Source organism: Pteropus medius, unplaced genomic scaffold (genome assembly GCF_902729225.1).
Source record: "Pteropus medius unplaced genomic scaffold, Ma_sr-lr_union100, whole genome shotgun sequence".
In the NCBI taxonomy this organism is placed as follows: Eukaryota; Metazoa; Chordata; class Mammalia; order Chiroptera; family Pteropodidae; genus Pteropus; species Pteropus medius.
Genome location: NW_024351543.1, coordinates 9,348,343 through 9,372,843, shown reverse-complemented (window position 1 = coordinate 9,372,843; position 24,501 = coordinate 9,348,343). Strand labels below are relative to the sequence as shown.

Below are 24,501 nucleotides of genomic sequence, written 5' to 3'. Positions count from 1 at the left end.
GAAACCCAGAGTGAGGAAGAAATCGAAGCAACTTCCTGGAAGAAGTGGGTTTTGAACCGGGTTGGGCAGAGTATATGGAAAGGCTTGTGAACCAAGGGAACGAGTTAAACAAAGACAAATGAGACAGAAGGACCAAAGCAAGAAAATGTAAGGCTTACCTTCCGCCTCATAACTATTCTTTCTACTTTGACTTTTAAATGGGCTCACTTGAGAGGAAGTTCGGTGCAGTCGCCAACTTGTGGGATTTGGGGAAGAAAAGCTCTGAATCCTGGCTCTACCACTTATTAGCTCTGTGATCTTGGGCAGGCTTCTTAACCTCTCTAAGCCTTGATTTCCACCTCTGTCAAATGAGAATTATAATTCCTGCCTGCCTTTAAGTGGACTTGTAAGTACTAAATAAAATGAGACACATTTTTTTGGAGGAAATAAAGGTGGAGGAGGTGTCATAAAAGTGTTCTCCTAACACCCCTGCTGATCTGTATCGGTTACTGTAGGCAACAGAGAAAGAAAGGAAAAAACCGCCATGAAAACTGCAGTGAGTCTTGGCATCTGCTAGCCTGAAATTTCAGAGCAGAACGGAGTCCTAATGCTTCAGCATGTCATGCCGTCTCTTGTCAACCACAGACTTAGTGGGACACCTTCACTAGCCAACAGCAGGAAATCTGCACATGCCCAATCAGAGGCAGGAGAACTGATAGAATTGCCACTTGGTCACCATTTCAGCTTTGCCTCCTCCTCCCACTCAGCTTATCACATTCGTTCGGCCACTTCCCTATACCACTCTCTCAGGCTTCTCCCTTCCCTTCCCAGAACCTTGGAAATTTTTCAGAAAACCTATCCCACTTACCCATTCTTTTGAACCAAAGCTTACTCCAGAGCAAATAACCCACTTCTTGCCATGTCTCATCCCCTTGATTTCCACATAGATGCCCAAGAGGAGAGGATCCGATATGGTGCTTGCATAGGCTGGGAGTTCTTCCATACCATTTGCATTTCTCCACAGACAGAAGAATACAGAGATCTGTGCCCACCACTCACTACTCAGCACCCCAGCATCTGGGTGCACAAGCAGAAATAGGTGCCAGTTTCTATTTGAGGACAGCAAGTAGAGGGGTGAGCCCCTGACTCTTGACAAGGTACTCTTCTTGGGAAGAAGGTCACATTCAAGGAAAAGTCAAAGCAGATGGCAAGAAAGACCCACCGGCATCAAGGGGTCCCCCAACTGGCTGTGCTCCTGGGCATGCAGCCCACCTCGCAGCATCAAAGCTGGTAAACTGTTCCTGTTCCCTAGTCTGATGGGCTGGGAGTGAGTGGAAGATGGATAGCGGTTGACTACTCACCATCATTCATTGAGGTGGGGTGGTCACAACCTCCTTCTAAACAAGGCAGAAAGCAGTTCTCTAAATGAGAGTCTCTAAAATAATGGAGAGCCTGGGTTTTTAACCTATTTTGTTGTGTTTCTTAAAAAGCATGTCTGTAAGTATGTGTGTGCGTGTACGTGCACTTTCCTGACTGTCTGTTAGAGAAGGAACTCTATATAAAAAATCTAGACCCACCAAATGTGAGGCCTGGCTTAAAATATGGGCCATGTGGTCTTTGTCAGATTCACTTTGGGGAGCCCTGAGGGTAAGTGGCATTTCAAAGGCTTATCATCCCCCAGCAGCCAGCAACAGAGCTCGGAGTGCTGATCTGTGCCATGTGAAATATACCATATGTGGTAAGAGGCTGAAGGTGGAGAAAACAATGCCTCTTTCAAATATGGACCCCAAACATAGTCACAAGGGCAGATGCTCCAAATGACAGTATCGATTTTCAATTGAGTTGCTTGTCAGATGGGTACTTTTGTGTAACTCTGTGTGTCTGGATCAGTCAGGGTAGACTTGCTCCTGCAACAAACAGCCCCTAAATCTCAGTGACTTGACCCTTTATAAATTTATTTTTGGCTCATGTTCCAGTCTGATACAAGTCAGAGGGGGTGGGAACTCTGCCCTATACTGTCATTTAGGGATCTAGGCTCCTTCTGTTTAGTAGCCGAACATTGTATAGGCCCTCAGAATCTTCCCCCGAATTCTCAACATCCAGCTGAAGGGGATATGTGGAGGATGCCATAGAGGTTTTAGGGGCCAGGGCTAAAAGGGCTCAAATCACTTCCTCCTGTATTCCATTGGCCAGGACTGGACACATAATCTGTCTAACCGGAAGACTGGCTGGGAAATGCAGGCCAGCTGTGAGCTCAGGAAGAAGAGGGCCCAGGTTTGGTGGGCCTCTGGCCAGTCTCTGCCTATCTCTGCCACTGTGCTCAGGATGAGAAGAGTGGGAATGAGTTCTTGACTGATGGCAACTAAGTGAGTCTTCTGATCTGTTCAGAATAGGTCCACCACTTCAGAGCTTTGTCTTCTGTGGGAATTTACATACTCAATTCAATGATTCTGATATTCCTTAAATCGTGCTTGGAATTCCATTTTCAATATTCTTTTCAGAGCCTTTATGTATTCTAAGGAATGGCAAGTTTTTGTCCTTTCAGGGTTCATTTGATTTCTAGAAGCACCAGAAATCATTTGGAACCAAGTCTGGGAATAAAGGGACTGATTAAGCTAAATCATCTTTTTTTTGGTCAAAAATGAGGTGTGACCATAAAGTAAAGTGACTCCTGAGGCAGTTTCCAAAGATGAGATTCCAACACAGCACATTTTGAAGACTGACATTGTCATTGGAATAATTATGTAAGGCCACTCAAAGTGCTGATTTGAAGGAACAGCATTTATTTCGATGAAGTGTGTGTGTGTGTGTGTGTGTGTGTGTGTGCGCACGCGCGCGCGTGTGCATGTGTGCGTGCGGTGAGTGACTCTGTAGTTTTAGTTCATATGCTGTCTTTTATCATGATCTGTGTTGGTCTTTTTAGCCCAACTGGATTCAAAGACCTCATCAGCAGAGATGTATCTTTAGTTATAGATCATCCATATAGTTTGGAGTCTTTTTTTACGTGACCCGTAAACCTAACCAAACCATCATGGATTAATTCGGTCACTTACTTAGTATTTATTAAATGTCTATGTATGCAAAGACTTTTTTTTTTCATTCGAAGCTGTGAAACCAGATGACAGCCATTGCTTATCTAGATGCCTGAAACTCAGTTTGTAGGTGCTGGAAGCAGAGCGTTCTCAGATGAAGAAGCAGGAATTGAGCATAAACGTCTCAAAAGGTCAGGCAGAGAGGAAACTGGGCTTGGAATAGGCTGCACTTGGATGGTTCAACCAAAGTTTTGTGAGAAGATTAATTCTCCATAAAATTTTCTCATAGACTGAAGCCACTGGGTCAGCTCTGAAGTGAGGTTTTACCTTCCTGGATAAACCCAGTGCCCTAGAAAATCTTCGCATCTGTTTTAGAATTACTCATGTGATGCCAGGACACCTAGCCTGAGCTTGTCTTTCTTTACGAGCAGTAGGAAGAAGCATGAAAGATAGTGGTGGACCCCGCTCTATGGCTGCTATTCCAGGAAAGAATTTGGGAATCTCACTACTCTACCACACAGCTGCATTCGGAGGCAGGGGGAGGGGAGCTAAAGCCTTAGTTTTGAAAGTGTGGTTCTCAGTTCACTGATATAAAAAATCACCTGGGATGCTTGCTAAAATGCAGATTCCTGTGCCATTCTCAGACTTATTAAATTAGATCTTCTTGAGCAGGGCCTGGGAACATACAGTTTTAAGTAACCCCTCCTTAGGTGATTCTCTAAAGTCTGAAAAGCACAGGCGGAAAGACTTTGGGCTGACCTGAGTCTGAGACTAGCTGTCTCCATCAGTTCCAGGTTCTGTGATGGGCGGCGGCCATCCCCGACCAGAGCTTCATGAGCTATGCACTGTGAAGCATGCTTGGTCCTTGCTGAGGTTTGCTCAACTGCACTGCAGGGAGGTACATGTGGGCCCCACTGATGAGCCAGACAAATTACTCCAGAGACTCATTCCATTAAGAAGAGTGGGATGGGCTACACCACCTTGCTGTACATGTGTGTGCACAGGTGTGTGTGTGTGTGTGTGTGTGTGTGTGTGCGCGCGCGCACGCAGCTGAGGGTCTATTTTTCTGTAGGCCCAGGTATACACATTTTGTTCTTTATGCTACTAACTGGTACAGCCCCTCCCACTACCTCCCACCCTAGCCCCCAATTCCTCCCTTCCTTCTAGTCCCACTTCTCATGATGCTAGGATCCATGTACGACCTGAGCTCCATGGTCACAGCACCTATCTGCAGGTGTGGTCCTGCAATTCATGATCTGTTCTTAAAAATTAAGAAAATCCTTATTGAGCCTGACATACTAGACATTCATATTCCTTGTCTCATTTGATCTTCAGAATAACTCAATAAGGAAGGTACTGTTATTTCCCCTCATATTACAGATGAGGAAACTGAGGTTCAGGAAAGTTAATTAGTTATTTGAGATCCCGTGGCTAGTAAGTAGCAGAGCTGGATATGAACTCAGATCACCCATGAAGGCCAGCGTAGACTTTATCTTCTCTCTTTAAGGCCCCAGCTGCTCCTCCTTCACTTCTAGAGCAGATATTGGGCAGACTATACCCACTAGGTCAAATCAAGCCCAGGGTCTGTTTTTTTTTTTCTTTTAAATTTTTAATTGAGGTGAAATTCACATAAAATAAAATTAACCATTTAAACCACTGCCTGTTTTTGAAAATATAGTTTTGTTGGGATACAGCCCCACCCATTTACTTACATGTTGTCTCTGGCTGCTTTTACAATTAGTTGTGACAGAGACCACATGGCCTACAAAGCCTAAAACATTGAATATCTGGCCCTTTATGAAAAGTTTCCTGGACCCTGCTTTAGAGGGTTATGATCTAGATGAAGGCCCTTGACAACGAGTTTTCTCAGACATCTGTATCTCCACTAACAAATGCCTCTCCTTTGTAAAGGTGAACGCTCCTCCTTTGCCAGAGGCCAGGCTTTTGTACCTCAACTTCCTCTATTTCCTCAACTTCCTCTATTTCGTCCTCCTTCCTCTTGTCTCCATACAGGTCAGTCCTGGTAAATACACACACACCTGTACCTGGTCTGCCAGGTTCCATCCTTTTTTCTTCCTTTCCCTGCTAAATGCCTGGTACAGAGGGTTTATACCTGAATAGCCCACTTTCTCTCCTTACACTTTTCCTCTTCACCCTCTACAATCCAACTTTTGCATTTCAGCTAGCTTTTCAGATACATCTCCATGCAGATGTCTTGGAGTTACATGAACTTTACATAATCTACCCAGCATCCCCATCTTTGTGAATATCATGTTATCCTGTTCTCCTACTATCTCAAATTAGTTACTGTGAGGCCATCTTTATCTTTCCTTTCTCTCCTTTCTATATCTTTCTATATATCTCCATCCTCTCTCCCTCCTCCTCCTCCTCCTTCCTCCTCCTCCTCTCACCATTTTCTCTACCATGCTCTTCTAATATTTGTTTTGTTACCAGTCTCAACCTGGTGCCTTTTCCAGAACTATTTCTTGGGTTGCTCTCTTCCTCGTTCCCACTATTGCCTCCCAGCTTGGGCCTTCATCACTTCACACCTAGGTCACTACAGTGGCTCCTGACTGGCCTTCCTACCTCCCGCTCCCTCTTCCAATCTGCTCTCTCTAGCTTGTTTTTTAAACACAGAGAACTCGAATAGAATCAGGCCCTTGGTGTTTGCCTTCGCCATTCTTTCCAGAGTCCTCTCCCCGCGCTCCCCATGTTATACTGAACACAGCGGGGCTCTGTAGGACTCAGCACCTGTATGATACTCTTTCTTCCACTTAAAATATTCTGTTTTTTTTTTCTTGATAAACTCCTTTAAGAATGAATTCTAATGTCACCTAAGAAAATTTTCTCCAGAAAATCCTCAATATTCTTAGAGCACTTGGTTCATACTTATGTAAAATAACTTCTTTATATTATACTTATCATGAATCTGTCTTTTCTCCTAATCTAATGGCTAGTCAAAGGCAGGGACTCTATATATCTTCCTCATCAGTGTATACCCAAAGCCTAGCCTAGCGCCTACTGGTACAGAGTAGGTGCTCAATAAATGCTCCTTAAGCAATGACTTTGATCATGTCTCTCTACTGCTGAAAGCTTATGCTGTGTCTCTATTTCATACTGCACTAAGTTTAGGGCAGTGGTTTTCAACCCTGGCTGCACATTAGAATCACTTAGGGAGCTTTTAAAGAATACTGATGCCCCGGCCCTATGTCCAGAGATCCTGATTAGGTAAGTGGGATCCAGGCACTGGCCTTTGTAAAAAACTTCCTCAGCAATCCTAATGTCCAACCAGGGTTGAGAACCACAAGTCTAATGCTTAATTTTCAAGGCTCTGGTCATTTCTCCATCTCCTCGTGAGTTCCTGCTCAGAAACCTTCTTGTGCATATGACCTTCTTCTCGAATTGCTTTCTTTTATTCAGGCCACACTTCTACTTCCACCCAGATGAAGGCAGGGACTCTGTAGCTTTGCATCCCCAGAGCACCAAGCACAGGGCTGCCAATGTCATGGGAGCTGCAGGGCATGAGCCTCAGAGCACAGCATTTGTTTGGGTTGGGCAGAAAGGAAGATCTGGGTAGAAACCGGTGGCAGATGTCTAGCCTGCCTCCACACCAGCATGTGGACAGCACGAGCTTCCTTGCACTAACAAATGACCCCGTGTGGGCAGAGAACACAGTCTTAGATTTGCTCTGCTGGTCAGCAGACATGTAGCACTGTTTCCTGTCCCACACTCTTGTCAGATTCTCTCTTTATGGCTCAGGGTAGTGGACGGGGTACTAGGCTGGTGTCTGAAGATGAGCGCATTCCTGGCCTTCTGTGTGTCCTCTATGGGCATCTCCTTCCCCTTGGAGGGGCCGGGCCTATCCTTTTGGTCTCTACAGCTCAGGTAGGGTTTTTTGTTGCTTTTCTAGACCAGGATCCACCAACTGCTATAAAACAAGGTCACTTGGAAAGGACAAAAGGTGTCTTAGGCCACATGTTCCTACTTACTTATATGAAACAAAACATTTGGAGACAGGACATTCTGAGACACTTACTACCTTTTATTTATTATTTATTATCTTAGAGACATTTATTTATCTTTTATTATCCATAGTGGGTCAAGGATTAAGGTCATCTTTTGTCTAACGAAAGCCATAATTTCAAAATTTCCCCTAATTTTAAAAATAGAAAAACTGAGAGCCTTGTTATTTAATTTTTTTCTTTAATAAGAGAAATAATGTACTTTATTTTTGCATGACACTTTTTTTTCTCATATGCATCATCTTATTTGATTGGCAGTTACTCCATGAGGTAATAATACCTACTAATGGCAGGTATTACATCTTTTGCAGATGAAAAAACAGAGACTCACTGAGGTTAATTGTTTGGCTCAAAGTTGTAGAACTAGAGAATAGAGAAGCCAGACGAGGACTTCACCTCCAGAGCCCTTTTGTAAAACATCCCACTTGGCCAACGCCATCTTTCCAAATGGAAATAGTTTTCTTCCTGATTAGAAAAGTAATACAAGCCATCAAAAGACACATATATAAATGTTAATAGCAGTACTATTTGTAATAGCTGCAAATGGAAACTACTCGAATGCCCATTCATAGTAGAAGGGAAAATAAATCATGGGATAGCCCCAGCATGGGGACTATGGGATAGTCAAGCAAGGACAATGAAGAGCCTATCGCTCGCTACATGTGACAATGAGCGAATCTCCTCATCACAATGCTGAGCAATAGAAGCTAGACACAAAAGAGTACACATTACAGCATCCTGTGGACATAAAATATAAAACCAGATATTTCATATGTTATTAAAAATACTAATCTATGCTGAAAGAAGTCAGTATAGTGGTGACTCGTGTTGGGGTGAGTTACTGGAAGAGAATGTGGGCATCTTTCCATCTGAGTTCTAAGCATGCAAATGTTGTGTTAGTGACATTTACTGAGCATGGCATGGCATGTTTATGGCCCCCTACAGGTGTACTTTATGTACATCATATTTCAATAAAAAAGTTCTAAGTAGTTGCTCAAGCTCTTATAAGAAATTCAGACAACACAGAAGTACACATATTCTTCATCCTACTTAAAAAAAGAAAACCCAGAGAATACAAAAGTTTATCCCACAAATATTTTAAAAAGTGTATTTGGTTCAGTGTAAAGTTTGTTGAAGAGAAGAAACATAAAAGAGAAAGAAAAAAATGGGGGCGAGTTGCTTGGAGAAAGGCATAAAAAGAGAAGAAAAGAGATCCTGATAGAAATGGAGAGAAATGTATGGGTGGGAGGTGGTCAGTGATGCAAAATGAGACATGAAGAAAAGTAGAGAATGAAATACGCAGAAACAGCTCCACAAAGAGATACTTGAAAACAGAAAGCAACATAGAGAAAGGCCAAAAGAATGAGGGAATCCAACAGGATACAGAGGAAGTGGAAAACTCCCAGCCTCAGAGTGAGGCAGAGAGGAGCAGTAAGGCGAGAGGGAATCCGGATTAGAGGTGAAGGTGTGGGCCTTGGACCTGATCGCTGACCTGGACCATATGAGGGGAGCGAGTTATCACTGCTTTTTGAAAGGCAGGGGAGCTTTGCAGTCACATGAAGACATTGCCCTCCCAGTGACTTTGGATCAGGGCCTGGCACTTGGGAAGTGGTCATCAAATATGTGTTGACTGACTAATTGAATGAAATGATGCCTGAAAACCCAGGCCCCTCTGCCCACAGTGGGAACTTCACCTCTCGGTTTTCTCTCCTTCCCTAGGGCCCTGGCCACTTTGCCCAGTGTTCTGGCATCCCAGGAATTTCCTTGCTTGCTCTGGGGAGGATTTTTCATGCTGGAAGATTTTGCAAAATAAGACCACTTTATCAGAATCCTGTTGCGTCGGAGAATGTTCCTGGCTCATTGACGTTTACAGTGTGTAACCGATTTTATCAGAGGAATGTTGTTTGGTCCTCTCAGATGAGCAGATGAGAAACGGAAGGTCATTCGAGGACCCACCCCAGGCTGTCTAAGTTGGAACTTAAGATTGCTTGCTGTACATGATGCTTGGGAGCCTGGCCAAGCCATGAGCAAGCCTTCCTCCCTGGAGGAGGTCCCAGCCCATTAGCAGTGGATTGCAGTGTTTACATTCTCACCTTGGCCCTCCAAGGCAAATGCCTCTGGAGCCCTGCACCAGCCTTGGAGAAGCAGCAAAGGGTACTAGGCTCTCGGTTCATAGGCTCTGGATTCAGCAAGCAGCCCAGCTTGGCCTGGACAAAAGGAAACCATTCCTGACATTCCAGAAAGGGAACAGTAAGGCTTCTCCCTAAAATAGGGAGATGGGTCTGTTTCTTCAGTTCTTTTGTCAAAATCCCAAGACACTCTTCTTCCTAGAGCTTTGAACAAAGTGCAGGTATAGCAAGTTTTCCATGGAAGTCTTGAACTTTTTCTTTTCCATTAAAGCCCTGGTGCTGTCAGGGCCAGCTCTGCAGCTTCTGTCTACAGGGGAGCAGGGAAAAGGACCGAATGGGATGCAGAGACTGAGTCTGAGATAGGAAGGGAGGACAGGTCAAGAGAGGTCAGACGTCTTTGTTCCTGGTGGGACGGAATCTACCCTGAAGTGGGAGAGGGCTGAGGTGCCCTACGTCAGGCCAAGGATGCTGGATACCAGTCAGCAGAGAGGAGCGAGCTGGGAACAGCTGGTGCTGCTGGACGTGTTCCACTAATGTCTGTGAGTGCTGGACAAGGCTGGCATTCTAGCACATTTCTCTCACTCTTTACAGCTATTTCCTTACTTCTTCATTGTACTGAGTAGACTTGAATCCCCAAAAAGATAAGTTCAAGTCCTAACCCCTGATACCTGTGATTGCGACTTTATTTAAAAAGATTTTTACAGATATAATCAAGTTAAAATGAGATCATACTGAATTAGGCTGAGCCCTAAATCCAATGACTGATGTCCTTATAAGAAGACCACGTGAAGACACAGATACAGACGGAGTGAGGCATCTGCAAGCCACGGAATACCATGGATTACCAGCAACCACCAGGAGGCAAGGAAGAATTCTCTCCTAGAGCCTTTAGAGGGAGCATGGCCCCGCTGACACTTTGATTTTCGACTTCCACCCTCTAGACCTTTGAGAGGATAACTTCTGCTGTTTTAAGCCACCAAATTTATGGCACTTTGTTACAGTAGCCCTAGAAAATGAATATATTGTGTTCCTCAAGATTTCAAATCCCTCAGGGCTCTTTCAGTCCCTCCTCTCTTAGTAAATGTCCTATCTCTTTCTTTACAAAGAAAATCGAAGTCTTCAGACAGAAATCCAGACCCCTTTGCTGTGCTACCCTGTCCTCTTTCCCACCTCTCAAGGCCATCCCCCCAACCTGTGCTATGGATGCCATCTCCTCCTGCTTCTCAGAAACCTTATCCCGCTGACCATCTTTTTCTTAGACCTTTGATTTGCTCTCTCTTAAGTAGACCCTTTCCATATTCAAATTGTCCCACTAAAAACAAGAAAAACTCCCCTCCATCAGCTCTCGTTTCTTCCTAAATCATTCCCCTTATCATAGCCAGAAGGATGATTTCCAATTGCAAATAATGTCACTCTTCACCCCATTCTCTTCTCTGACTCCCATCTCACCCTATCTCCCCAACTTAAAATCTTAAACTGACTTCCCCAAATTCTTAAGATAAAGCAAAAATCTTCAAAAGAGGCTGTTGGATCTGGTTGCTGTCAAAGTCTCCAGCCTCACTCTCTTCCCTAGGGGATTCTCCATGTGCTTTCTTGCTGTAGCCACACTGGCTTTCTTTGGGTCTTTTACATTTATCTCAGTCCCTCCCGCCTCAGGGCCTTCGCACATACACTTCCCACTCTACTTCGCCTGATTGATGGCCTACGTAGCTTTCAGATAGTGGCTCAATCTCAAGGAAACCCATCCCCTCCCTAATGCTGTGCTTTAAAGCACTTTCCACAGTGACAAGTTTACATTTATGTTCTTTCGATTACTGTCTCTGTCCTTCAAACCTTTAAGCTATATGAGGTCTCAGACTCACCTAACTCCCAGCACAGTGATAGGCACAGAGTCGTTACTTGGTAAATATGAGTTGAATGACCGAATAAAAGAAAGAAGCTACTATGTTGGGTTCTGCGGATACAAAGATGAATAACGCACAAAACTTCCCAGAAAGCAACTCATAGATTGATGGTGGAAGAGACAAGCAGATGAAAGAATGAGTAAACAGACCCAGGGTGTAGCAGGGTAATGAGCACACAGCAGAGAAGCAGGCCAGAGGACACAGCGATGCCTGAGCTCAGCTCACCAACCCTAGATGAAGCTCAATCCAGGTGTATATGACTGATCTCTCAGCCCTCAGCAATCCCAGTCCTGTGATGTTACTGCTATGCAGTCACATTGTATCCTAGCCATGGCAATGCCCCCCACACTTCCATAAATCCTACAGGGCATTGTCCTCAGGAACTGGGCACACTTCCTACCTGATCAGAATGCAGTGTTACAATAAGAACTTTGTGTGGGGCACTTCAGTCAGAAGAGCTCCTGGGGCCTTCTGGACAGCGATCTCATCTTATCCTCAGACCAACCCCAAGAGGCAGTGAAATGTAATGATTCTTCTCTCCACTGTACAGCTGGGGAGACTGAGGTCAATAGAGATCACTTGACTTGGCCAAAGAATGAGATCAGCTCAGGAACAGAACTTGGAGAGAGCCCAAGGCCCTCTCCATGGGTCCACCAGCCAGATCAGTCAGCAGAAGAGGACTTCTCAGGCCAAGGATGTACTGCAGCAGGAGCCTGCAGGCTTGTTTTCTTTGGTGCAGAAGCGCATGTCATCACCTCTTGGATCCACAGAATGTTAAAGTCCTGAGAGATCATCTGACTCAACACTTTTGTTTTATGAAGGAGGAAACTGAGGCCAGAGAGATGAACCTGCTTTACCCACCCTTTCCTTTCCCTGCCCTATTAATATGGAGTGGGAGGGCAGAGACTGCTAGCTGTCTGCCCGAATTCCTTCTCCCCTTCTTTGCCTACATGGCTGGACTCTATTTCCCAGACACCTTTGCAGTTTGGTGAGCCATGTGACCATGTTGCCTCCAGTGGGATGTAAGAGGAAGTAAAGCATGCTACTTTCAGGCCCCGCCCATCAAAATCTCCCGTGCTCACATTTCCATGTTCTTTTCACCTCTTGCTGTTTGGAATGTCAATTCCAAGGGCAATTTTGGGAGCCACACATTAGGGAATGATAGCGCTGCCATAGTGTGGATCCCTGAGAGATTGTGTAAAGAAGAGCCACCCCCCACGAACTGGAACATCAATGCCTAAGGCTATTAAGTGAACAAGAGGAATAAAACGTCTATCATGTAAAAGTGCTGCATTTGGGGGGCCTATTTGTTATTGCAGCCTAGCCTACACCTAATCTAACACAAATAGACAGGAATGTCTCTGCTAAAGCTCTGACTACACACAGTATTGGGTAGTAGAAACATCGGACTTACTGCTGATTTCACTGTCAGCCACTTTTGGAATGTCTTCACTCCTCAATCTGGAAAGGTTAGGAATGCCTGACTCAGTCCAGAAATGTGGTCTGAGCTGACTTCTCACCTGTTTCATTCTAGATCAATAGACTCTCAGGGCTGGAATGTATTTGAGATGTCATCTAATTTATCCCCCTGGCTACAGATGGGACTAAACCATCTGAGTTAACCAAAAATCTTGTCTGGATTTTTATAATTCTGGGAAAGAAACATTACAGGTCCTTTGACACTTGTTTCATATATCCTTACTACTGTGGTAGAAGGTCTTCACCAGAATCTAGAACAGCTGAGCTGGAACACTCCTATGCAATCATCTAGAACAATCTTTGTTTTACAGATGAGGAAACTGAGGCCCAGATCACACTGTTAAACCATGGTAGGTCTTTTGAGTCTTTTCTGAAGGTTTCCGTTTAAAATTCAGTGTGATCTTTGTGTATCCTTTTGCTGAATTTGCAATCTGCAGCCTTTTTCCTGGTTGAGCTTGCCCTAGCAGTGCCTGGATTCACAGTTTTCTTTTCCCTGCGGCCTGTTTGGGTGTCCTGGCGGTGACATTTCTGCTAAACTCTGGTGTGAGCCAAAGGCAGTGGTCGGATGGGGATAGAATCCAGGCCTGAGAGGGCGCGGGTGAAGGATGATTCCCGCATTGGCCACAGGGCGAGGTGTTAGGCTTGGCAACGGCGAACTCAGCACCAGTCCTGGGGCCTGGAGTATTTGAGAGAGGAGGAGGGACACTTCAAGTTACTAAGAGGCAGTGACCACTCGGAGTGGGGAGCAGGGGCAAAGAGTCCACTTCTCTCGCAGATTAAAGCACTTTGTATAATCTAGTCAGTGCTAATCACATTACCCAGTACCTGCTTTTCACCGATTTACTGTGCATTTAGGGAGCTGGGAAAATCCGATTCCCGATTTGGAAGACTCGGTGTTTCTAATTTTTCTCCAAATGGCTCCACCATGCTAATGTGTGTGTGCGGGACTAAAGTTGACGAGTTCGGTGGCGGTCACCCTGCGGTCCCAGGCCGGCGGCTTTGCGGGCGCCCGCCCCGCCCCCGCCCCCTTCCTGCCCTCTCCCCGCCCCCCGGCCCGGCCGCGCACCGCGGGTGATGTCAACCCGCGGAGGAGCCGCCCGCCCCGCGACCCGCCCGGGCTAATTAGCATGTAGCGGCGCCGAGGCCGCCTCCGCCCCGCCCGCCCGGCCCCCGGCCGCCCTCCCGCGGCTCCCCACAACTTTTGAGGAGGGCGCTGCGCTCGCAGCCTCACTTCGCTGACTTCCCCGGTGCTCCACGGCACCCGCCGCCAGCTTCCCTCGCACCCGCGCCCGCCCCGCGCGCCGGGCATGTGAGCGCGGGCGGGCGCCGCCACCATGGCCTCGCCGCGCGCCCCGCGGTGGCCGCCGCCGCCGCTCCCGCTGCTGCTGCTGCCGCTCCTGCTGCTGCTGCTGCTGCTGCCGCCGGCCGCCCCCGGGACCCGAGCCCAGCCGCCCTCGCCGGCCCGCGGCACGCCGAGCAGGGCGCCCCTCGCAGGCGCGGGGCTGGCGCGGCCGCCCGAGCCCGGCCTCGAGCACGATCCGCAGCCGCCGCTGCCCACAGCGCCCCGGGAGCGCCGCGGGCCCGCGCCCCCCAGCCCCAACCGGACGGCCCTTGCGCCGGGAGCCGCGACACAGCGGGGACCCTCGGGCCGGGCCCCCCGAGGCGGTAGCGCGGGTGAGTGAGAGCCGGGACCCGGCGCCCAGCGAGCCTCGGGCTGGGGGTGTGGGCGCGCCCCGGGGCCGCATCCCCCGCCCTAGGCCCCTCTGCGCTGCTGGACCCGGATAGGGGCTCTGTTGACCCGGGAGTATGTGGGACCCTGAAGGCCGCCAGGGAGGGAGGGCAGCGAGCAGGAGGAGTGGATTTCCTAGACGATTTCTCTGGTGGCCAGACTGGGGGGTGTGACCATCCTATCCACCCCCACCCCCCTTTAGAAGAAAACTTATCTCTCATGGTGTGTCCCACGGAGGCGCCCACCCCCCACCCCCCATATACACACCTCCTTAAAAAAAAAAAAAAGAAGAAAAAGAAAGAAAGAAAAGAAAAGGGAAAACCCCATTACCTTCCAAAGTGTCTCTACCACCTCAGAGTGATGACGTCCGGCCCGTCCATTACCCAATTCTATTCTTTTCCTATAGATACAGAAATGGCCTGTCCAGGGATAGAGCTTGACTTTCAAAAATAAGTAACTGATTTTTTAAGGTTTCTAGTTCTTATGGTATTGTAAAGAACAACGGATGTAGTTGGAAACAAAACACTCTACTGATTCACTCCAAAAGCTGAGGGACTGAGGGGATGGAGTGGAGGTGGGAGCTCGCGAGGTCGAACCCCTATGAGGCAAAGGCTGACACGGGACTGTCCCTGAGCCTTTCTCTCCCCTTGCCTTACATACACTGCCTGAACTGCTCAGAGGAAAACCTTCACACTCTTCTCCAGACCTTTTTATACAGTTCCTTCTTTAGGTCTGGAAGAAATGCTAAGGGCTGAGTGGAATTCTATCTCTACCACTGTGACCTTGGAAATCACCTCTTAGTTTCTCCATCTGTGAAATGGAAATAGTGATCCCCGTTCCTCTTGGCCTCCTAGTGATGATGTGACAAAATGAAAGTAAAAATAATGTAAAATGCTTTCTTTGAACAAAGTCATCAGTGCTGTGGTGTTAGCCAGTGCCTTGCGGTGACACAAGGAATATGCTTTCTCAGGGTTATCCTGGGGAAGCAAGGTTGCTTGTAACACAGGGGTTGATTTGGAGTTTAGGTGAAGGTTGAGAAGATTTCATCTTCGTAGTTGACACTTCATTTAAGATTCTCATATCACACAAACTTTCTGATATAGGAATTAGCTTGCTTTGTTCAATCTAGAGATGCTTCCTCTAAATAAGAAAAAAGTTAACAAAAAAATTAAATCTCCCAGTAAAAACTCAATTCCATATTCAGCAGTACTCTCCCATCATTGAAAAATGCCTGTCCTTGTGAATTTCTAAATCACTGGCACAAGACTTTGAAACTAAGAAACAGTAAGGGAGGGAGAAGAGAAACAAACTTCAAAAGACATGCTGGAGACACACCCACAGTGACTCTGATTTTAGATGACTTACAACATACATTGTTTTGAGTTCCATGGGAAGGAATCAAGAACATAAAAGAGGACATTTCCTAGCTTTCTCACAGTAGAAAAGTAACGAAAGAAAACTAGAATTTTGTGAGTTTTCTAAATGGAAAGTGGAGTGCAGGAGATTGAGGCCATTTCAGAGGAGACTCCCAGGAACTAAAGGCAGGTTTCTCTGGCTGGTAATTTGGCTTTCTTAGCTGTGGCCCATCTTGTTAGGGCATGGGTGGGATGGATGCTGCCTTGTGGGGCTTCCTGGCCGGATGAGGCTGGCACATGAATCTCCTTCCTTCTCTTGTGACTGGGAATCCCCACATGTCACAGAGACCTAGGTGTTACAGGGAGAGGGACAGTGGAGGAAACTGACTCAGGGGACTCGGCAGGTAAGAATTGGGGCTAATCTTTGCTAGTCAGGGCCCCCCCACCCCCCCCACCCCCCTGCTGCCTTAAGTCACCGACCCTTTCTCACAGGTACGGCAGCTAATGCTGCTAATCTTGGCTTTACAATCTTCCCAATTTGATTCATTTGGGGATATGAGAAGGATGGAGGCTTCAGGTGCTTGAAGTCTGGAGGAATGCATATGAGAATCCCAGAGAGCAGGTAGGCAGGAAGAGTAATCTAAAACTATTCTTACCTAGGAAGGTCTCTCCTCATACCCCCGTGAAGACTGCCCAAGGAGTATCTGCTGTTTGTCTGATCTAAGGCTGGATCTCAGGTGGGATGTTAGAAGTGTGAGATTAGAAGAGACGAAATTGATTACCTGTTGAAAACTGCTAGTAGCTACTAACATGGCTGAGGATTCATGCATGACCTGTACTTATTTTCTGGTGGTGGCTCAAACAATGTCATTTAGTGGGAAAAAGAAACAAAGAACAAGAAAGCCAGCATTACATGATTTCAGTGAGTCTGAGTTTTTTCTTTGGATCCTTTTTAATTGGCCACCATGTATCACAAGGTACGATCAGTTATCTCCCCAGGCAGCAAAGTCTCCGTGCTGAAAGGGCCTCCAGAGGCCCTCTGGTCCATACTGCATCTCATGTGGATATCTGCCCTCTCAGCACCCCTGACAGATGGCCATCCAGGCTGTGCACCAACGCTTTTGTGTTTGGGGAGTTGCTCCCTCCTGCTCGTAATCAGCCCAGTCTTACAAATCATGTGCTTCATTTGATTGTTGGGGAAACTGCCTGTAGTCCCTTCTGCTGCTGGTTGTCAGTGCCCAGCCCCTTGTGGCTTGGGCTTCCAAATACCTGGGTGTCAGCAGCAGGGACCAGAGCTATTTTTTTCTTGCCTGGGGCCATTTCTAGCCCTTTTCCTCCTCTGGGCAGAGTTCAAGGTTCTCACTTATGAGTAACCCTTTTATATTCTGTCTGTGGTTATTTGCCTGCATTAGACTGCAAGTCCCTGGACAGCAGCCCCTCCACCCCATAGCCACTGTTAAGCTTTTATGCCCACCTATCAGCTGCTGGCTGTTCCTCCAACTTGTTGCTGGTGATTCAGCCGGTGGAGATAGAGAAGATGCCAAGTCCTGGAGGTCTTCTTTTTTCTCAGTGTGTTTTTTTAAAACAACTCAGGGCTTCCAAGCCACAGTTCTAAGCTGATTTGTATACGCCTTGATTTTTGCAATTCATAGGCTATTCTTTAATTGTGAAATCTGCAGATGCGGGGCGGGGTGGGGGAGGCTTAAGTCATAATGAAAATCAATATAGAAGGAAAGAACTTTCCCACCCAAAGAGGAAATGACGCTGAGTAGCTGAGCAGCCAACCCAAGGCATAATAATCTTAGAAAAATGCAGCTCCCTCGAGTAAAGGAAGCACTGCAGGCCCAGCCCCCCTGGGCTGTTACATAGCTGTCGCCTGAATTGCTGTAACTTTGTGGGCCAACTTTGTCATTTAGCTTTAGCTGCTGGGAAAACCATTACACAGGGCAATGAAGACCCAGCCGGGGTAGAAGCAGCCCCACAGGCAAGGGAGAGGGGCTTTCCTCCAGGAGTTCTGCCACCTCTGCCCTGGTTGGGGCTCTCGGAGAGGGGGTGGTGGGGATTGCTATGAAGCCCACTTGCTTTCATGGAGCGTGCCCCAAATAGAAGGAGGGGTGTGGGGAAAGCGACTGTCCCTGCCCATGTATGTTTAAAAGCCACATCCTTTTAACCTTGCGAAAACCCCTTTATTGCTTCCCTCCGCATGTGTGTAAATGCTGAACTGGTATTTTCTGCCCAAGAGCTAAATGGTGTGGGTAGAGGGAGAAAGGTGTTTGATGTCCAGCTGGGCAGTGACTGCATTCCTAGTCCTGAAGAGCTGGAGAAGGAGCCTCTGCCCTCCCAGTGATCCCCTCTGCCTTCCAGCAGCCCTGCCCAGCTGGCTGAAAACAGTATTCTTGGAGTTGACTTGTCTCAGATGCTCACAAAGAAAGCAAAGAACAGATGGCAGTTGAGGTTTCGTTTGCCACTTAATTGCCTTCTTCAGCGGCTTCTCTCTGCCCCCAGGCCCCGTTAGTATAAACGGGTGGTTTCAGCTGTAATAAATGTTGCTGCCTTCAAAGAATCCTAAAGAAGCAACAGGGAAGGACGTTAGTGTTGGTCTCTCTTTGGACTTCACGTCTTTGAGCACCTACGTGGTCAGTGCTTCGTGTTCCCCATCCCAGTTAACCCTCAAAACAATACTGTGAGAGGTGTTATTTCTCTTTTACAGTCATTGAAACGGAAGCTTGGTGAGGTTAAATTATACAGTAAGTGGAGAAGGCAGAAAATTCAAATCGATTTGATCGAATTGATTTGCTCTTGTCACAGTATTCAGCAGCCTCAGTTTTCTCATAGGTAAAACGGAATGCGAGTTGTTCCAGATCGCTTAAGATCCTCTCCAGCGCATCGTTCTTCTCTTCTTCAGTTCCCTGCACTTGCCCCGTTTTCGAGAGGAGGGACTAGGACTGGGTGAGGGGTGGGATGAGGAGATGGCACTGGTGGTGGGGACGACCTGCCGAGTAGAGATCCAAAAATAATTTTTTTTTATAGAGAGATTGTGAATTATGCCCTATTTATATGCCAATCCATGGGTTATTGATGCCATAGGTAGCTATGTTAATTATCAACCAAACTAAGATAAATTGGTGACGTTCTCAGTGGGCTCTCTGTCCTGGAAACGTGGCCGATATCATCAGGCAGTTGTTATGAATGCATATTCACAAAAACCAGGACAGGGTCAATGGTGCCCTATCCAGATCCTGTAAAATTGTTTTTTTTTTTTTTAACATCTGTGCCCTCTTTTACCCTCACCATTCATCTTGTGCAGACAGAAACAAAGATGTTTCTATCTTGTCTTTTCCCCTCTTCTCTTGGAGTGTGGTGGATGTCTCAGTCTGTGTCACGTCTGACTGATTTAAAATATTAACAGAGTCCTTTCTGTGTATGAGGTTCTGTGTTGGGTGGTATGGAGGTTGCAATGCAAGTCTACGATCCTCCCAGGGAAGATACTGTCTTTCGAAGGTCACAAACATAAAAATTGTAAAAAATGAGATGATGCATTAGTGATTCATAAATGAACATAATGAAAAGATCACACTGACTTAAGGAATAATATGGGTAGAGATGAGCTGCAGCATGCAGAGGTGGAGAGGCTACTGGGTGGATAGTCTGGGGGGACCTCAGGCAGAACAGGGGTCCCCAAACCCTGGGCCACTGACCAGTACTGGTCTGTGGGCTATTAGGAACCAGGCCTCACGGTAGGAGGTGAGTGGAGGGCAGGCCAGTGACACTTCATGTGTATTTATTTGTAGCCACTCCCTAGCACTAGCATCATCTCTTCAGCTCTACCTCAGATCATCAGGCACTAGATTCTTGTAGGAACACTTGTCCTCCGTGCCAAAAAAGGTTGGGAACCACTGGACTAGGGTATGGATACACAGAAAGGTTGGGAGGGTATTGGCATCAGCAAAATCCCAAATATTAAAAAGCTCAAGAGTCGTTAAATGGGAGCCGTAACAGGAAGGCGGGGGGTGGGGTGGGGTGGGAGGACTGGGGGAAGCTGGTCCAGCTCCAGAATGACGAGTCATTGAAGACAAAACTGGAAAGGAGGATTAGGGCAGACTGTGGAGGGCTTCAGGGGCTCATTGAAGGCTTTTGTTTTTGTCACATCGCACTGAGGAGCCCAACAGCTTTTGAGGGAGGAGCAGTATCATTTGCTCATTCATCGTTCATTCGTGCTTGGTGCTGGGGCCCCATAGATGAACCATATACAAATCTGCCCTTATTACGGCCCAGTACTTCAGAAATATGAGAATGCCGACAGGCAATGTACGGATATGTTAGGAGGAAAAGACTGAACATAGGGCATGGACTAGGATGGGGATAGTGGAAATTGAAAGGAAGCAATGCAGGGGCCCTTTAAAAGGGTAAGGCAGGGGACCTGGTGACTGCCTAGCTGTGGGGATGACAGGAGAGTGCAGAGGCACCGATTTGCCATTAAAGAGGCTGCTTCAGTTTCTGGTGCTTTCACTATGAAGACTGCAGCACGTCTCAGTGAAAGTATTCTGCAGACCGTTGAGAATGTGGAACTGAAGTGGGCAGAAGTCAGGGCCATATTCAGCCTGGAGAGGCTGAAGTCACAGGAGAAGAGGAAGCTGCTCTGACCTGGTGAAGAACATCCAGTGTAGACGGAGCGGGAGGAAGCGGCGCCAGCCAAGGAGCCAGCCGGGCTGGCTGCACAGTGGGAGCTGGGCAGTTTGCAACTGGCAGATGATTTGAATAGAGCGCACAGTTTATGCATAAAGTGTGACAGTCTGTGAAGGTACATGTAAGTTACATGTATCTGCTGGGGCTTGTCGTCTCATCCGGGCACTATCCGAGTTAAAAGGAAAAGGGAGCTGGGGAGTGTGAAACCCGAGGAAAAGCCACTGAATTTTGTTCTTAGACAGCAGATGTTGACCACCCTAAGCAGAGTTCAACAGTGACACGAAAGAGGCAAATCAGCGAGAACCGGAACTCTCGATGCCACCCCCAAATCTGCTGTTGACTTCCCATTCTCCCCACGTCAGGAATAGGCAACACAATCCACCTGGTCACTTAAATGAGAAGCCTTCTTCTCTCCTCACCCTCTACATCTGATTTTGTTCTTCAACTCCAGTTGCTTCTGTTTCTGGACTATGTCACAAATCTGCCCTCTTCGTCTCCACTGTTCTTTTCTGTTCCCCCCGTGTTCACTCCTGCTCTCCTTCTAATCCATGCTCACAGAAGCCCAAGTGATCTTCTTAACGTGCAATTCAGGTCACCTTACTCTCAGGCTGAAAACCCTCCAAGGGCATTGCATTGTTCTTAGAATAAAATCCAGACTCTTTGCTGGAATGTGAGGTCCGCAGGATCTGACTCTGCCAACCCTCTGGCCTCTTCTAACCACACCAGACAGCAGTTTATACATGCAGACTCCTTCCTGTCTTAGAGACTGGGCACTTGATGTCCTCCTGCCCATAGTGGAACTAGCCTTCCAGGCGGTGCAAATGCCCTAAGGCCAGAATGAGCATGCATGTTTTAGGATTGGAGAGAAGTAAGGCCACAGTGGCAGGATCAGTAGGACCATGAGAACCACTGTAAGGAGGTCAGGTTTTCTTCCAGGTGCCACTGAGGGGTTTTAGCAGAGGAGCTATGTGGAGAGTTGACTGGGAAGACAAGAGGAAGTGATGGTGGGAAGCCAGGGCTAGTTCATTGGCATTTGCTGAATAAATGCTCGCTCAAAGAGTAAATGAGTCCAGAGGTTAAGAGGAATGCATGCTTGCAGTAATCTCTGACTGAGCGGTCCTCACATTCCTGGATCATCAAAACACGGGACTGACTAGCTAGTACCTTCCTCATGCTTTACCCACAAGGCAGTAGGACAGTGGACTGCACCGTCTTCTTCTCTGGGTGAGGGAGAGGGCAGAGGGGCTGCCATTGGAGCAGAGGCCTACATCCTTGCTGTGGTATGGAGTGTGGTCTGTGGTGCCCGGGCTGGGGTGCCACTGTGGCGGGGGCATCTCTGGAGGCACGAGTTTGGATGTATATGTCTGAAGTATTTGCCTTTTGCGAACACCTATTATGTTCTTGCTTCCCTTGTTGGCCCAAGAGCTGTCAGACAGTGAGGATGCGTCTCCTCAGGCAAGGCCTCCCTGCTCATTGACATTCGTTTTCCCCGCCAGACCAGGGACCCTCAGCCCAGAGCAGTCAGATTCGCCATCAGTCAATAGTGAGGCCATGAGGTTATATTTTCGATTTAGGCTCGTGATAAAGTGCTCACGTTTTAATGTGTCTAAGCTGTATGGTCTAAAATTTTGTTTATCATACAATTTGGAAGTTAAAGAGAAAAACAACAAATAAATATCACATATTCCAGCTACTGGAAGTATATTAAAACTTTGCAATTGTTATTGTTTCTCATTTACATGGAATATAAATATTTATATATATCCATGTGTACATCCATGTGAATATCCAGACTAGATACTGTTCCATTTTTACCATAACTTTTTTTGTTGTTTTTTTAGCTCTTTCTTTATTAGACATAGAGACTGTTTCCAGTTTTTTACTATCATAAATAATGCTGTAGTAAACATCTTTGCCCATCAATTTTTATATTTGTATCTGGTTATTTGTTTAGTGTTAGTTCCTGGATGTGGAAAATTTTAAGATTCTTGACAGTAATACCAAATGGTCCCTTAGAGTTGTACCAAATTATACTTTCACCAGCATTGTATGATTGTGTAGATTTCACCACGCCCTGTTTGTTATTGGGCATTTTGACTGAAACAGAGCACCTTTCTCCTAGTTTTTCACTCTTATAGCTTCTGATAGTGGTGTGTGTGTTTGTGTGTGTGTGTGTGTGTGTGTGTGTGGTGGGGTGGCCTGTCACAGCGTGACTCTGCTAACCCCACTTCCAGAAGCTTCTGGGGCTCTATCTCATCCTCTTGTCCAAAGCAAGTTGAAGAAAGGATGTTTCAGTGAGAGACTGACTTTGCTGGGTGTCTGAGAAGCAGGAAGCTTGTTGCATGGACGCTGCTGATGGGAGTGTGTTCCTACTGAGCAGTCCAGCAAGCCCCCCACTGTGAATGTGTCAGGTGACTTCATCTGGGCAGGGAGGTGGCCTAGCAAAGTGCTTTGGTAAAGTGGTCAAGCAGAAAGGCAACACAGTGCTTTAGAAGGAACCGGAATGGAAAATTTGGGATAGGAGCACGAGAATGCCACAGGGACCTGTATCTTTCTAAATTAGAGCCATTTCTTTGGCACTAATTGATTCTTTATATTGTGGAGTACTGGGCAAAATTAGATTTTTTGTTTTAAGTTTGTAAGAACATTTTGAGAATTCTTGACTCTCAGGGTTAGAATGAACCTCGAAAGATCCATCTTTATTCATTAAATGTTGGGAAAGCCTATTTCCAAAATAAGGAGGGGAAAGAAGGGTCTCCATTTCATTTCACAGTTCCCACTCTTTTGCTTCATCTACCCTGGTTGATTTCCAGCCAGAGTCAGTAAATTTGACTTTGTGCTCAGAACTCTTAGTCTCTTTGTTCAGGGCACAATGCAAAATTCAAGGTCACCTTAAATTGGGAGATTATTTGACAAATCCAGACGCTTCCAACCAAGTGATGTGGTGACTGTAGCTCACCGATAGGTATTTCTGGAAAGGTTCTAGAAACCACTGAAGCAGTTTCGCAACCATCATAGTGACAGAGCTATAGTGGGGATAGAAATGGTGCTCCAGCAACCTGGAGTGGCTAAAGATGAAAGCCGGTCCAGAAGGTCAAGTTTTGTCTCTGCCACTTAGTTACCACATGGGCAAATTGCATCCCTTTCTGGCCCTCCATTTCTTTATCTCTGAAGTGAGGGGTTAGTTCATCCATGCCTCAAAGCTCCATTCCTGAGAGGGTCCATGTTCATCCTGTGACCCTCCCAACTTCCCTGATGCTGGCATGAAGTGTGAAGAGATTCATTTCCGTCTGGCCTCTTAGCTCTGAGGCTGGGAGGTGCAGGACGCTGTCTGAGGGGTCAGGGAGAAGGTCTTCACAGGGGACCTGCGTGCACACCTGTGCGCCCGCTGTACCTCCAGTAACTGTAGAGGAAGCACCAGATTTCTTTGTTCCTTAATGCCTAGTATGAGCTTCGGTCCAGGGAGCATCTGTCAAACCTGTGGCCTCCAGCTGCCCAAGTGGTACTGCAGCAATACCTACACCACCACATGATCTAGGACTTCTGTTTTAAGATATCTTAAGGAGCTGGCAAGACCATATGCTACAGAGTTTGTTAAGTCTACAGAGGCTGTTAAAAATGGACACATTCCTTTTGTTTTATATTTTGATTCTGGGGTACGTGCTTCATGGAACCATTCTGGCTTCCTTGTCATGTAAGGGTATTGAAGAAAGTGCACAGGTATGGCAGTCAAGCTCTGTGTTTTTGTAGTTCCTGGGGTGGTTGGGGAGGCCGAAGAGAAGGCTCTGACCTCTCTAGAGACCCTGAATAACAGCAGCCCCCACCTGTTTGTGCTGGGAAGGAGCTGGGCTGCTGGAGGCAAAGAGATGGTTCTGATAAACTGACAAGTTTCTGCTTAGAGTCTTTGCTAAGTTTGGAACTGAAGACGAGGGAGGAAGACAGATAATGAGAAGAGGGCAGAGGCCAAGGTCAGGCTTGCCAGCTGGCCTTGCACTATTCTGGGCCATCTGAACTGAAGCAGTCACACTGGAGGAAGAAGTAGCAAGAATACAGGGGAGAGATGCCTGGTCGTAATCTGGTGGGATGTTGTTCCTTGCGCAAGGTTGTGATTAGTTTTCGTTCAGGTCAGAACCTTTGGAGGTTATTGACAACATGCTTCAAAAGCATTTGAGGAGTCGGGAGCCAC

The 24,501-nt window shown here is 46.8% G+C and overlaps 1 protein-coding gene across 1 annotated transcript in view; it reads left to right on the top strand.

Annotated features, from left to right (window-relative positions):
- Positions 1-13,727: 13,727 nt before the first annotated feature.
- Positions 13,728-24,501, top strand: part of HEG1 (heart development protein with EGF like domains 1) — an 82,665-nt gene continuing 71,891 nt past the window's right edge. Inside the window, exon 1 of the mRNA XM_039842990.1 lies at positions 13,728-14,219. Within this exon, the coding sequence (XP_039698924.1) occupies positions 13,880-14,219 (340 nt within the window). The 5' untranslated portion in view covers positions 13,728-13,879. The remainder of the gene's footprint in view (positions 14,220-24,501) is intronic.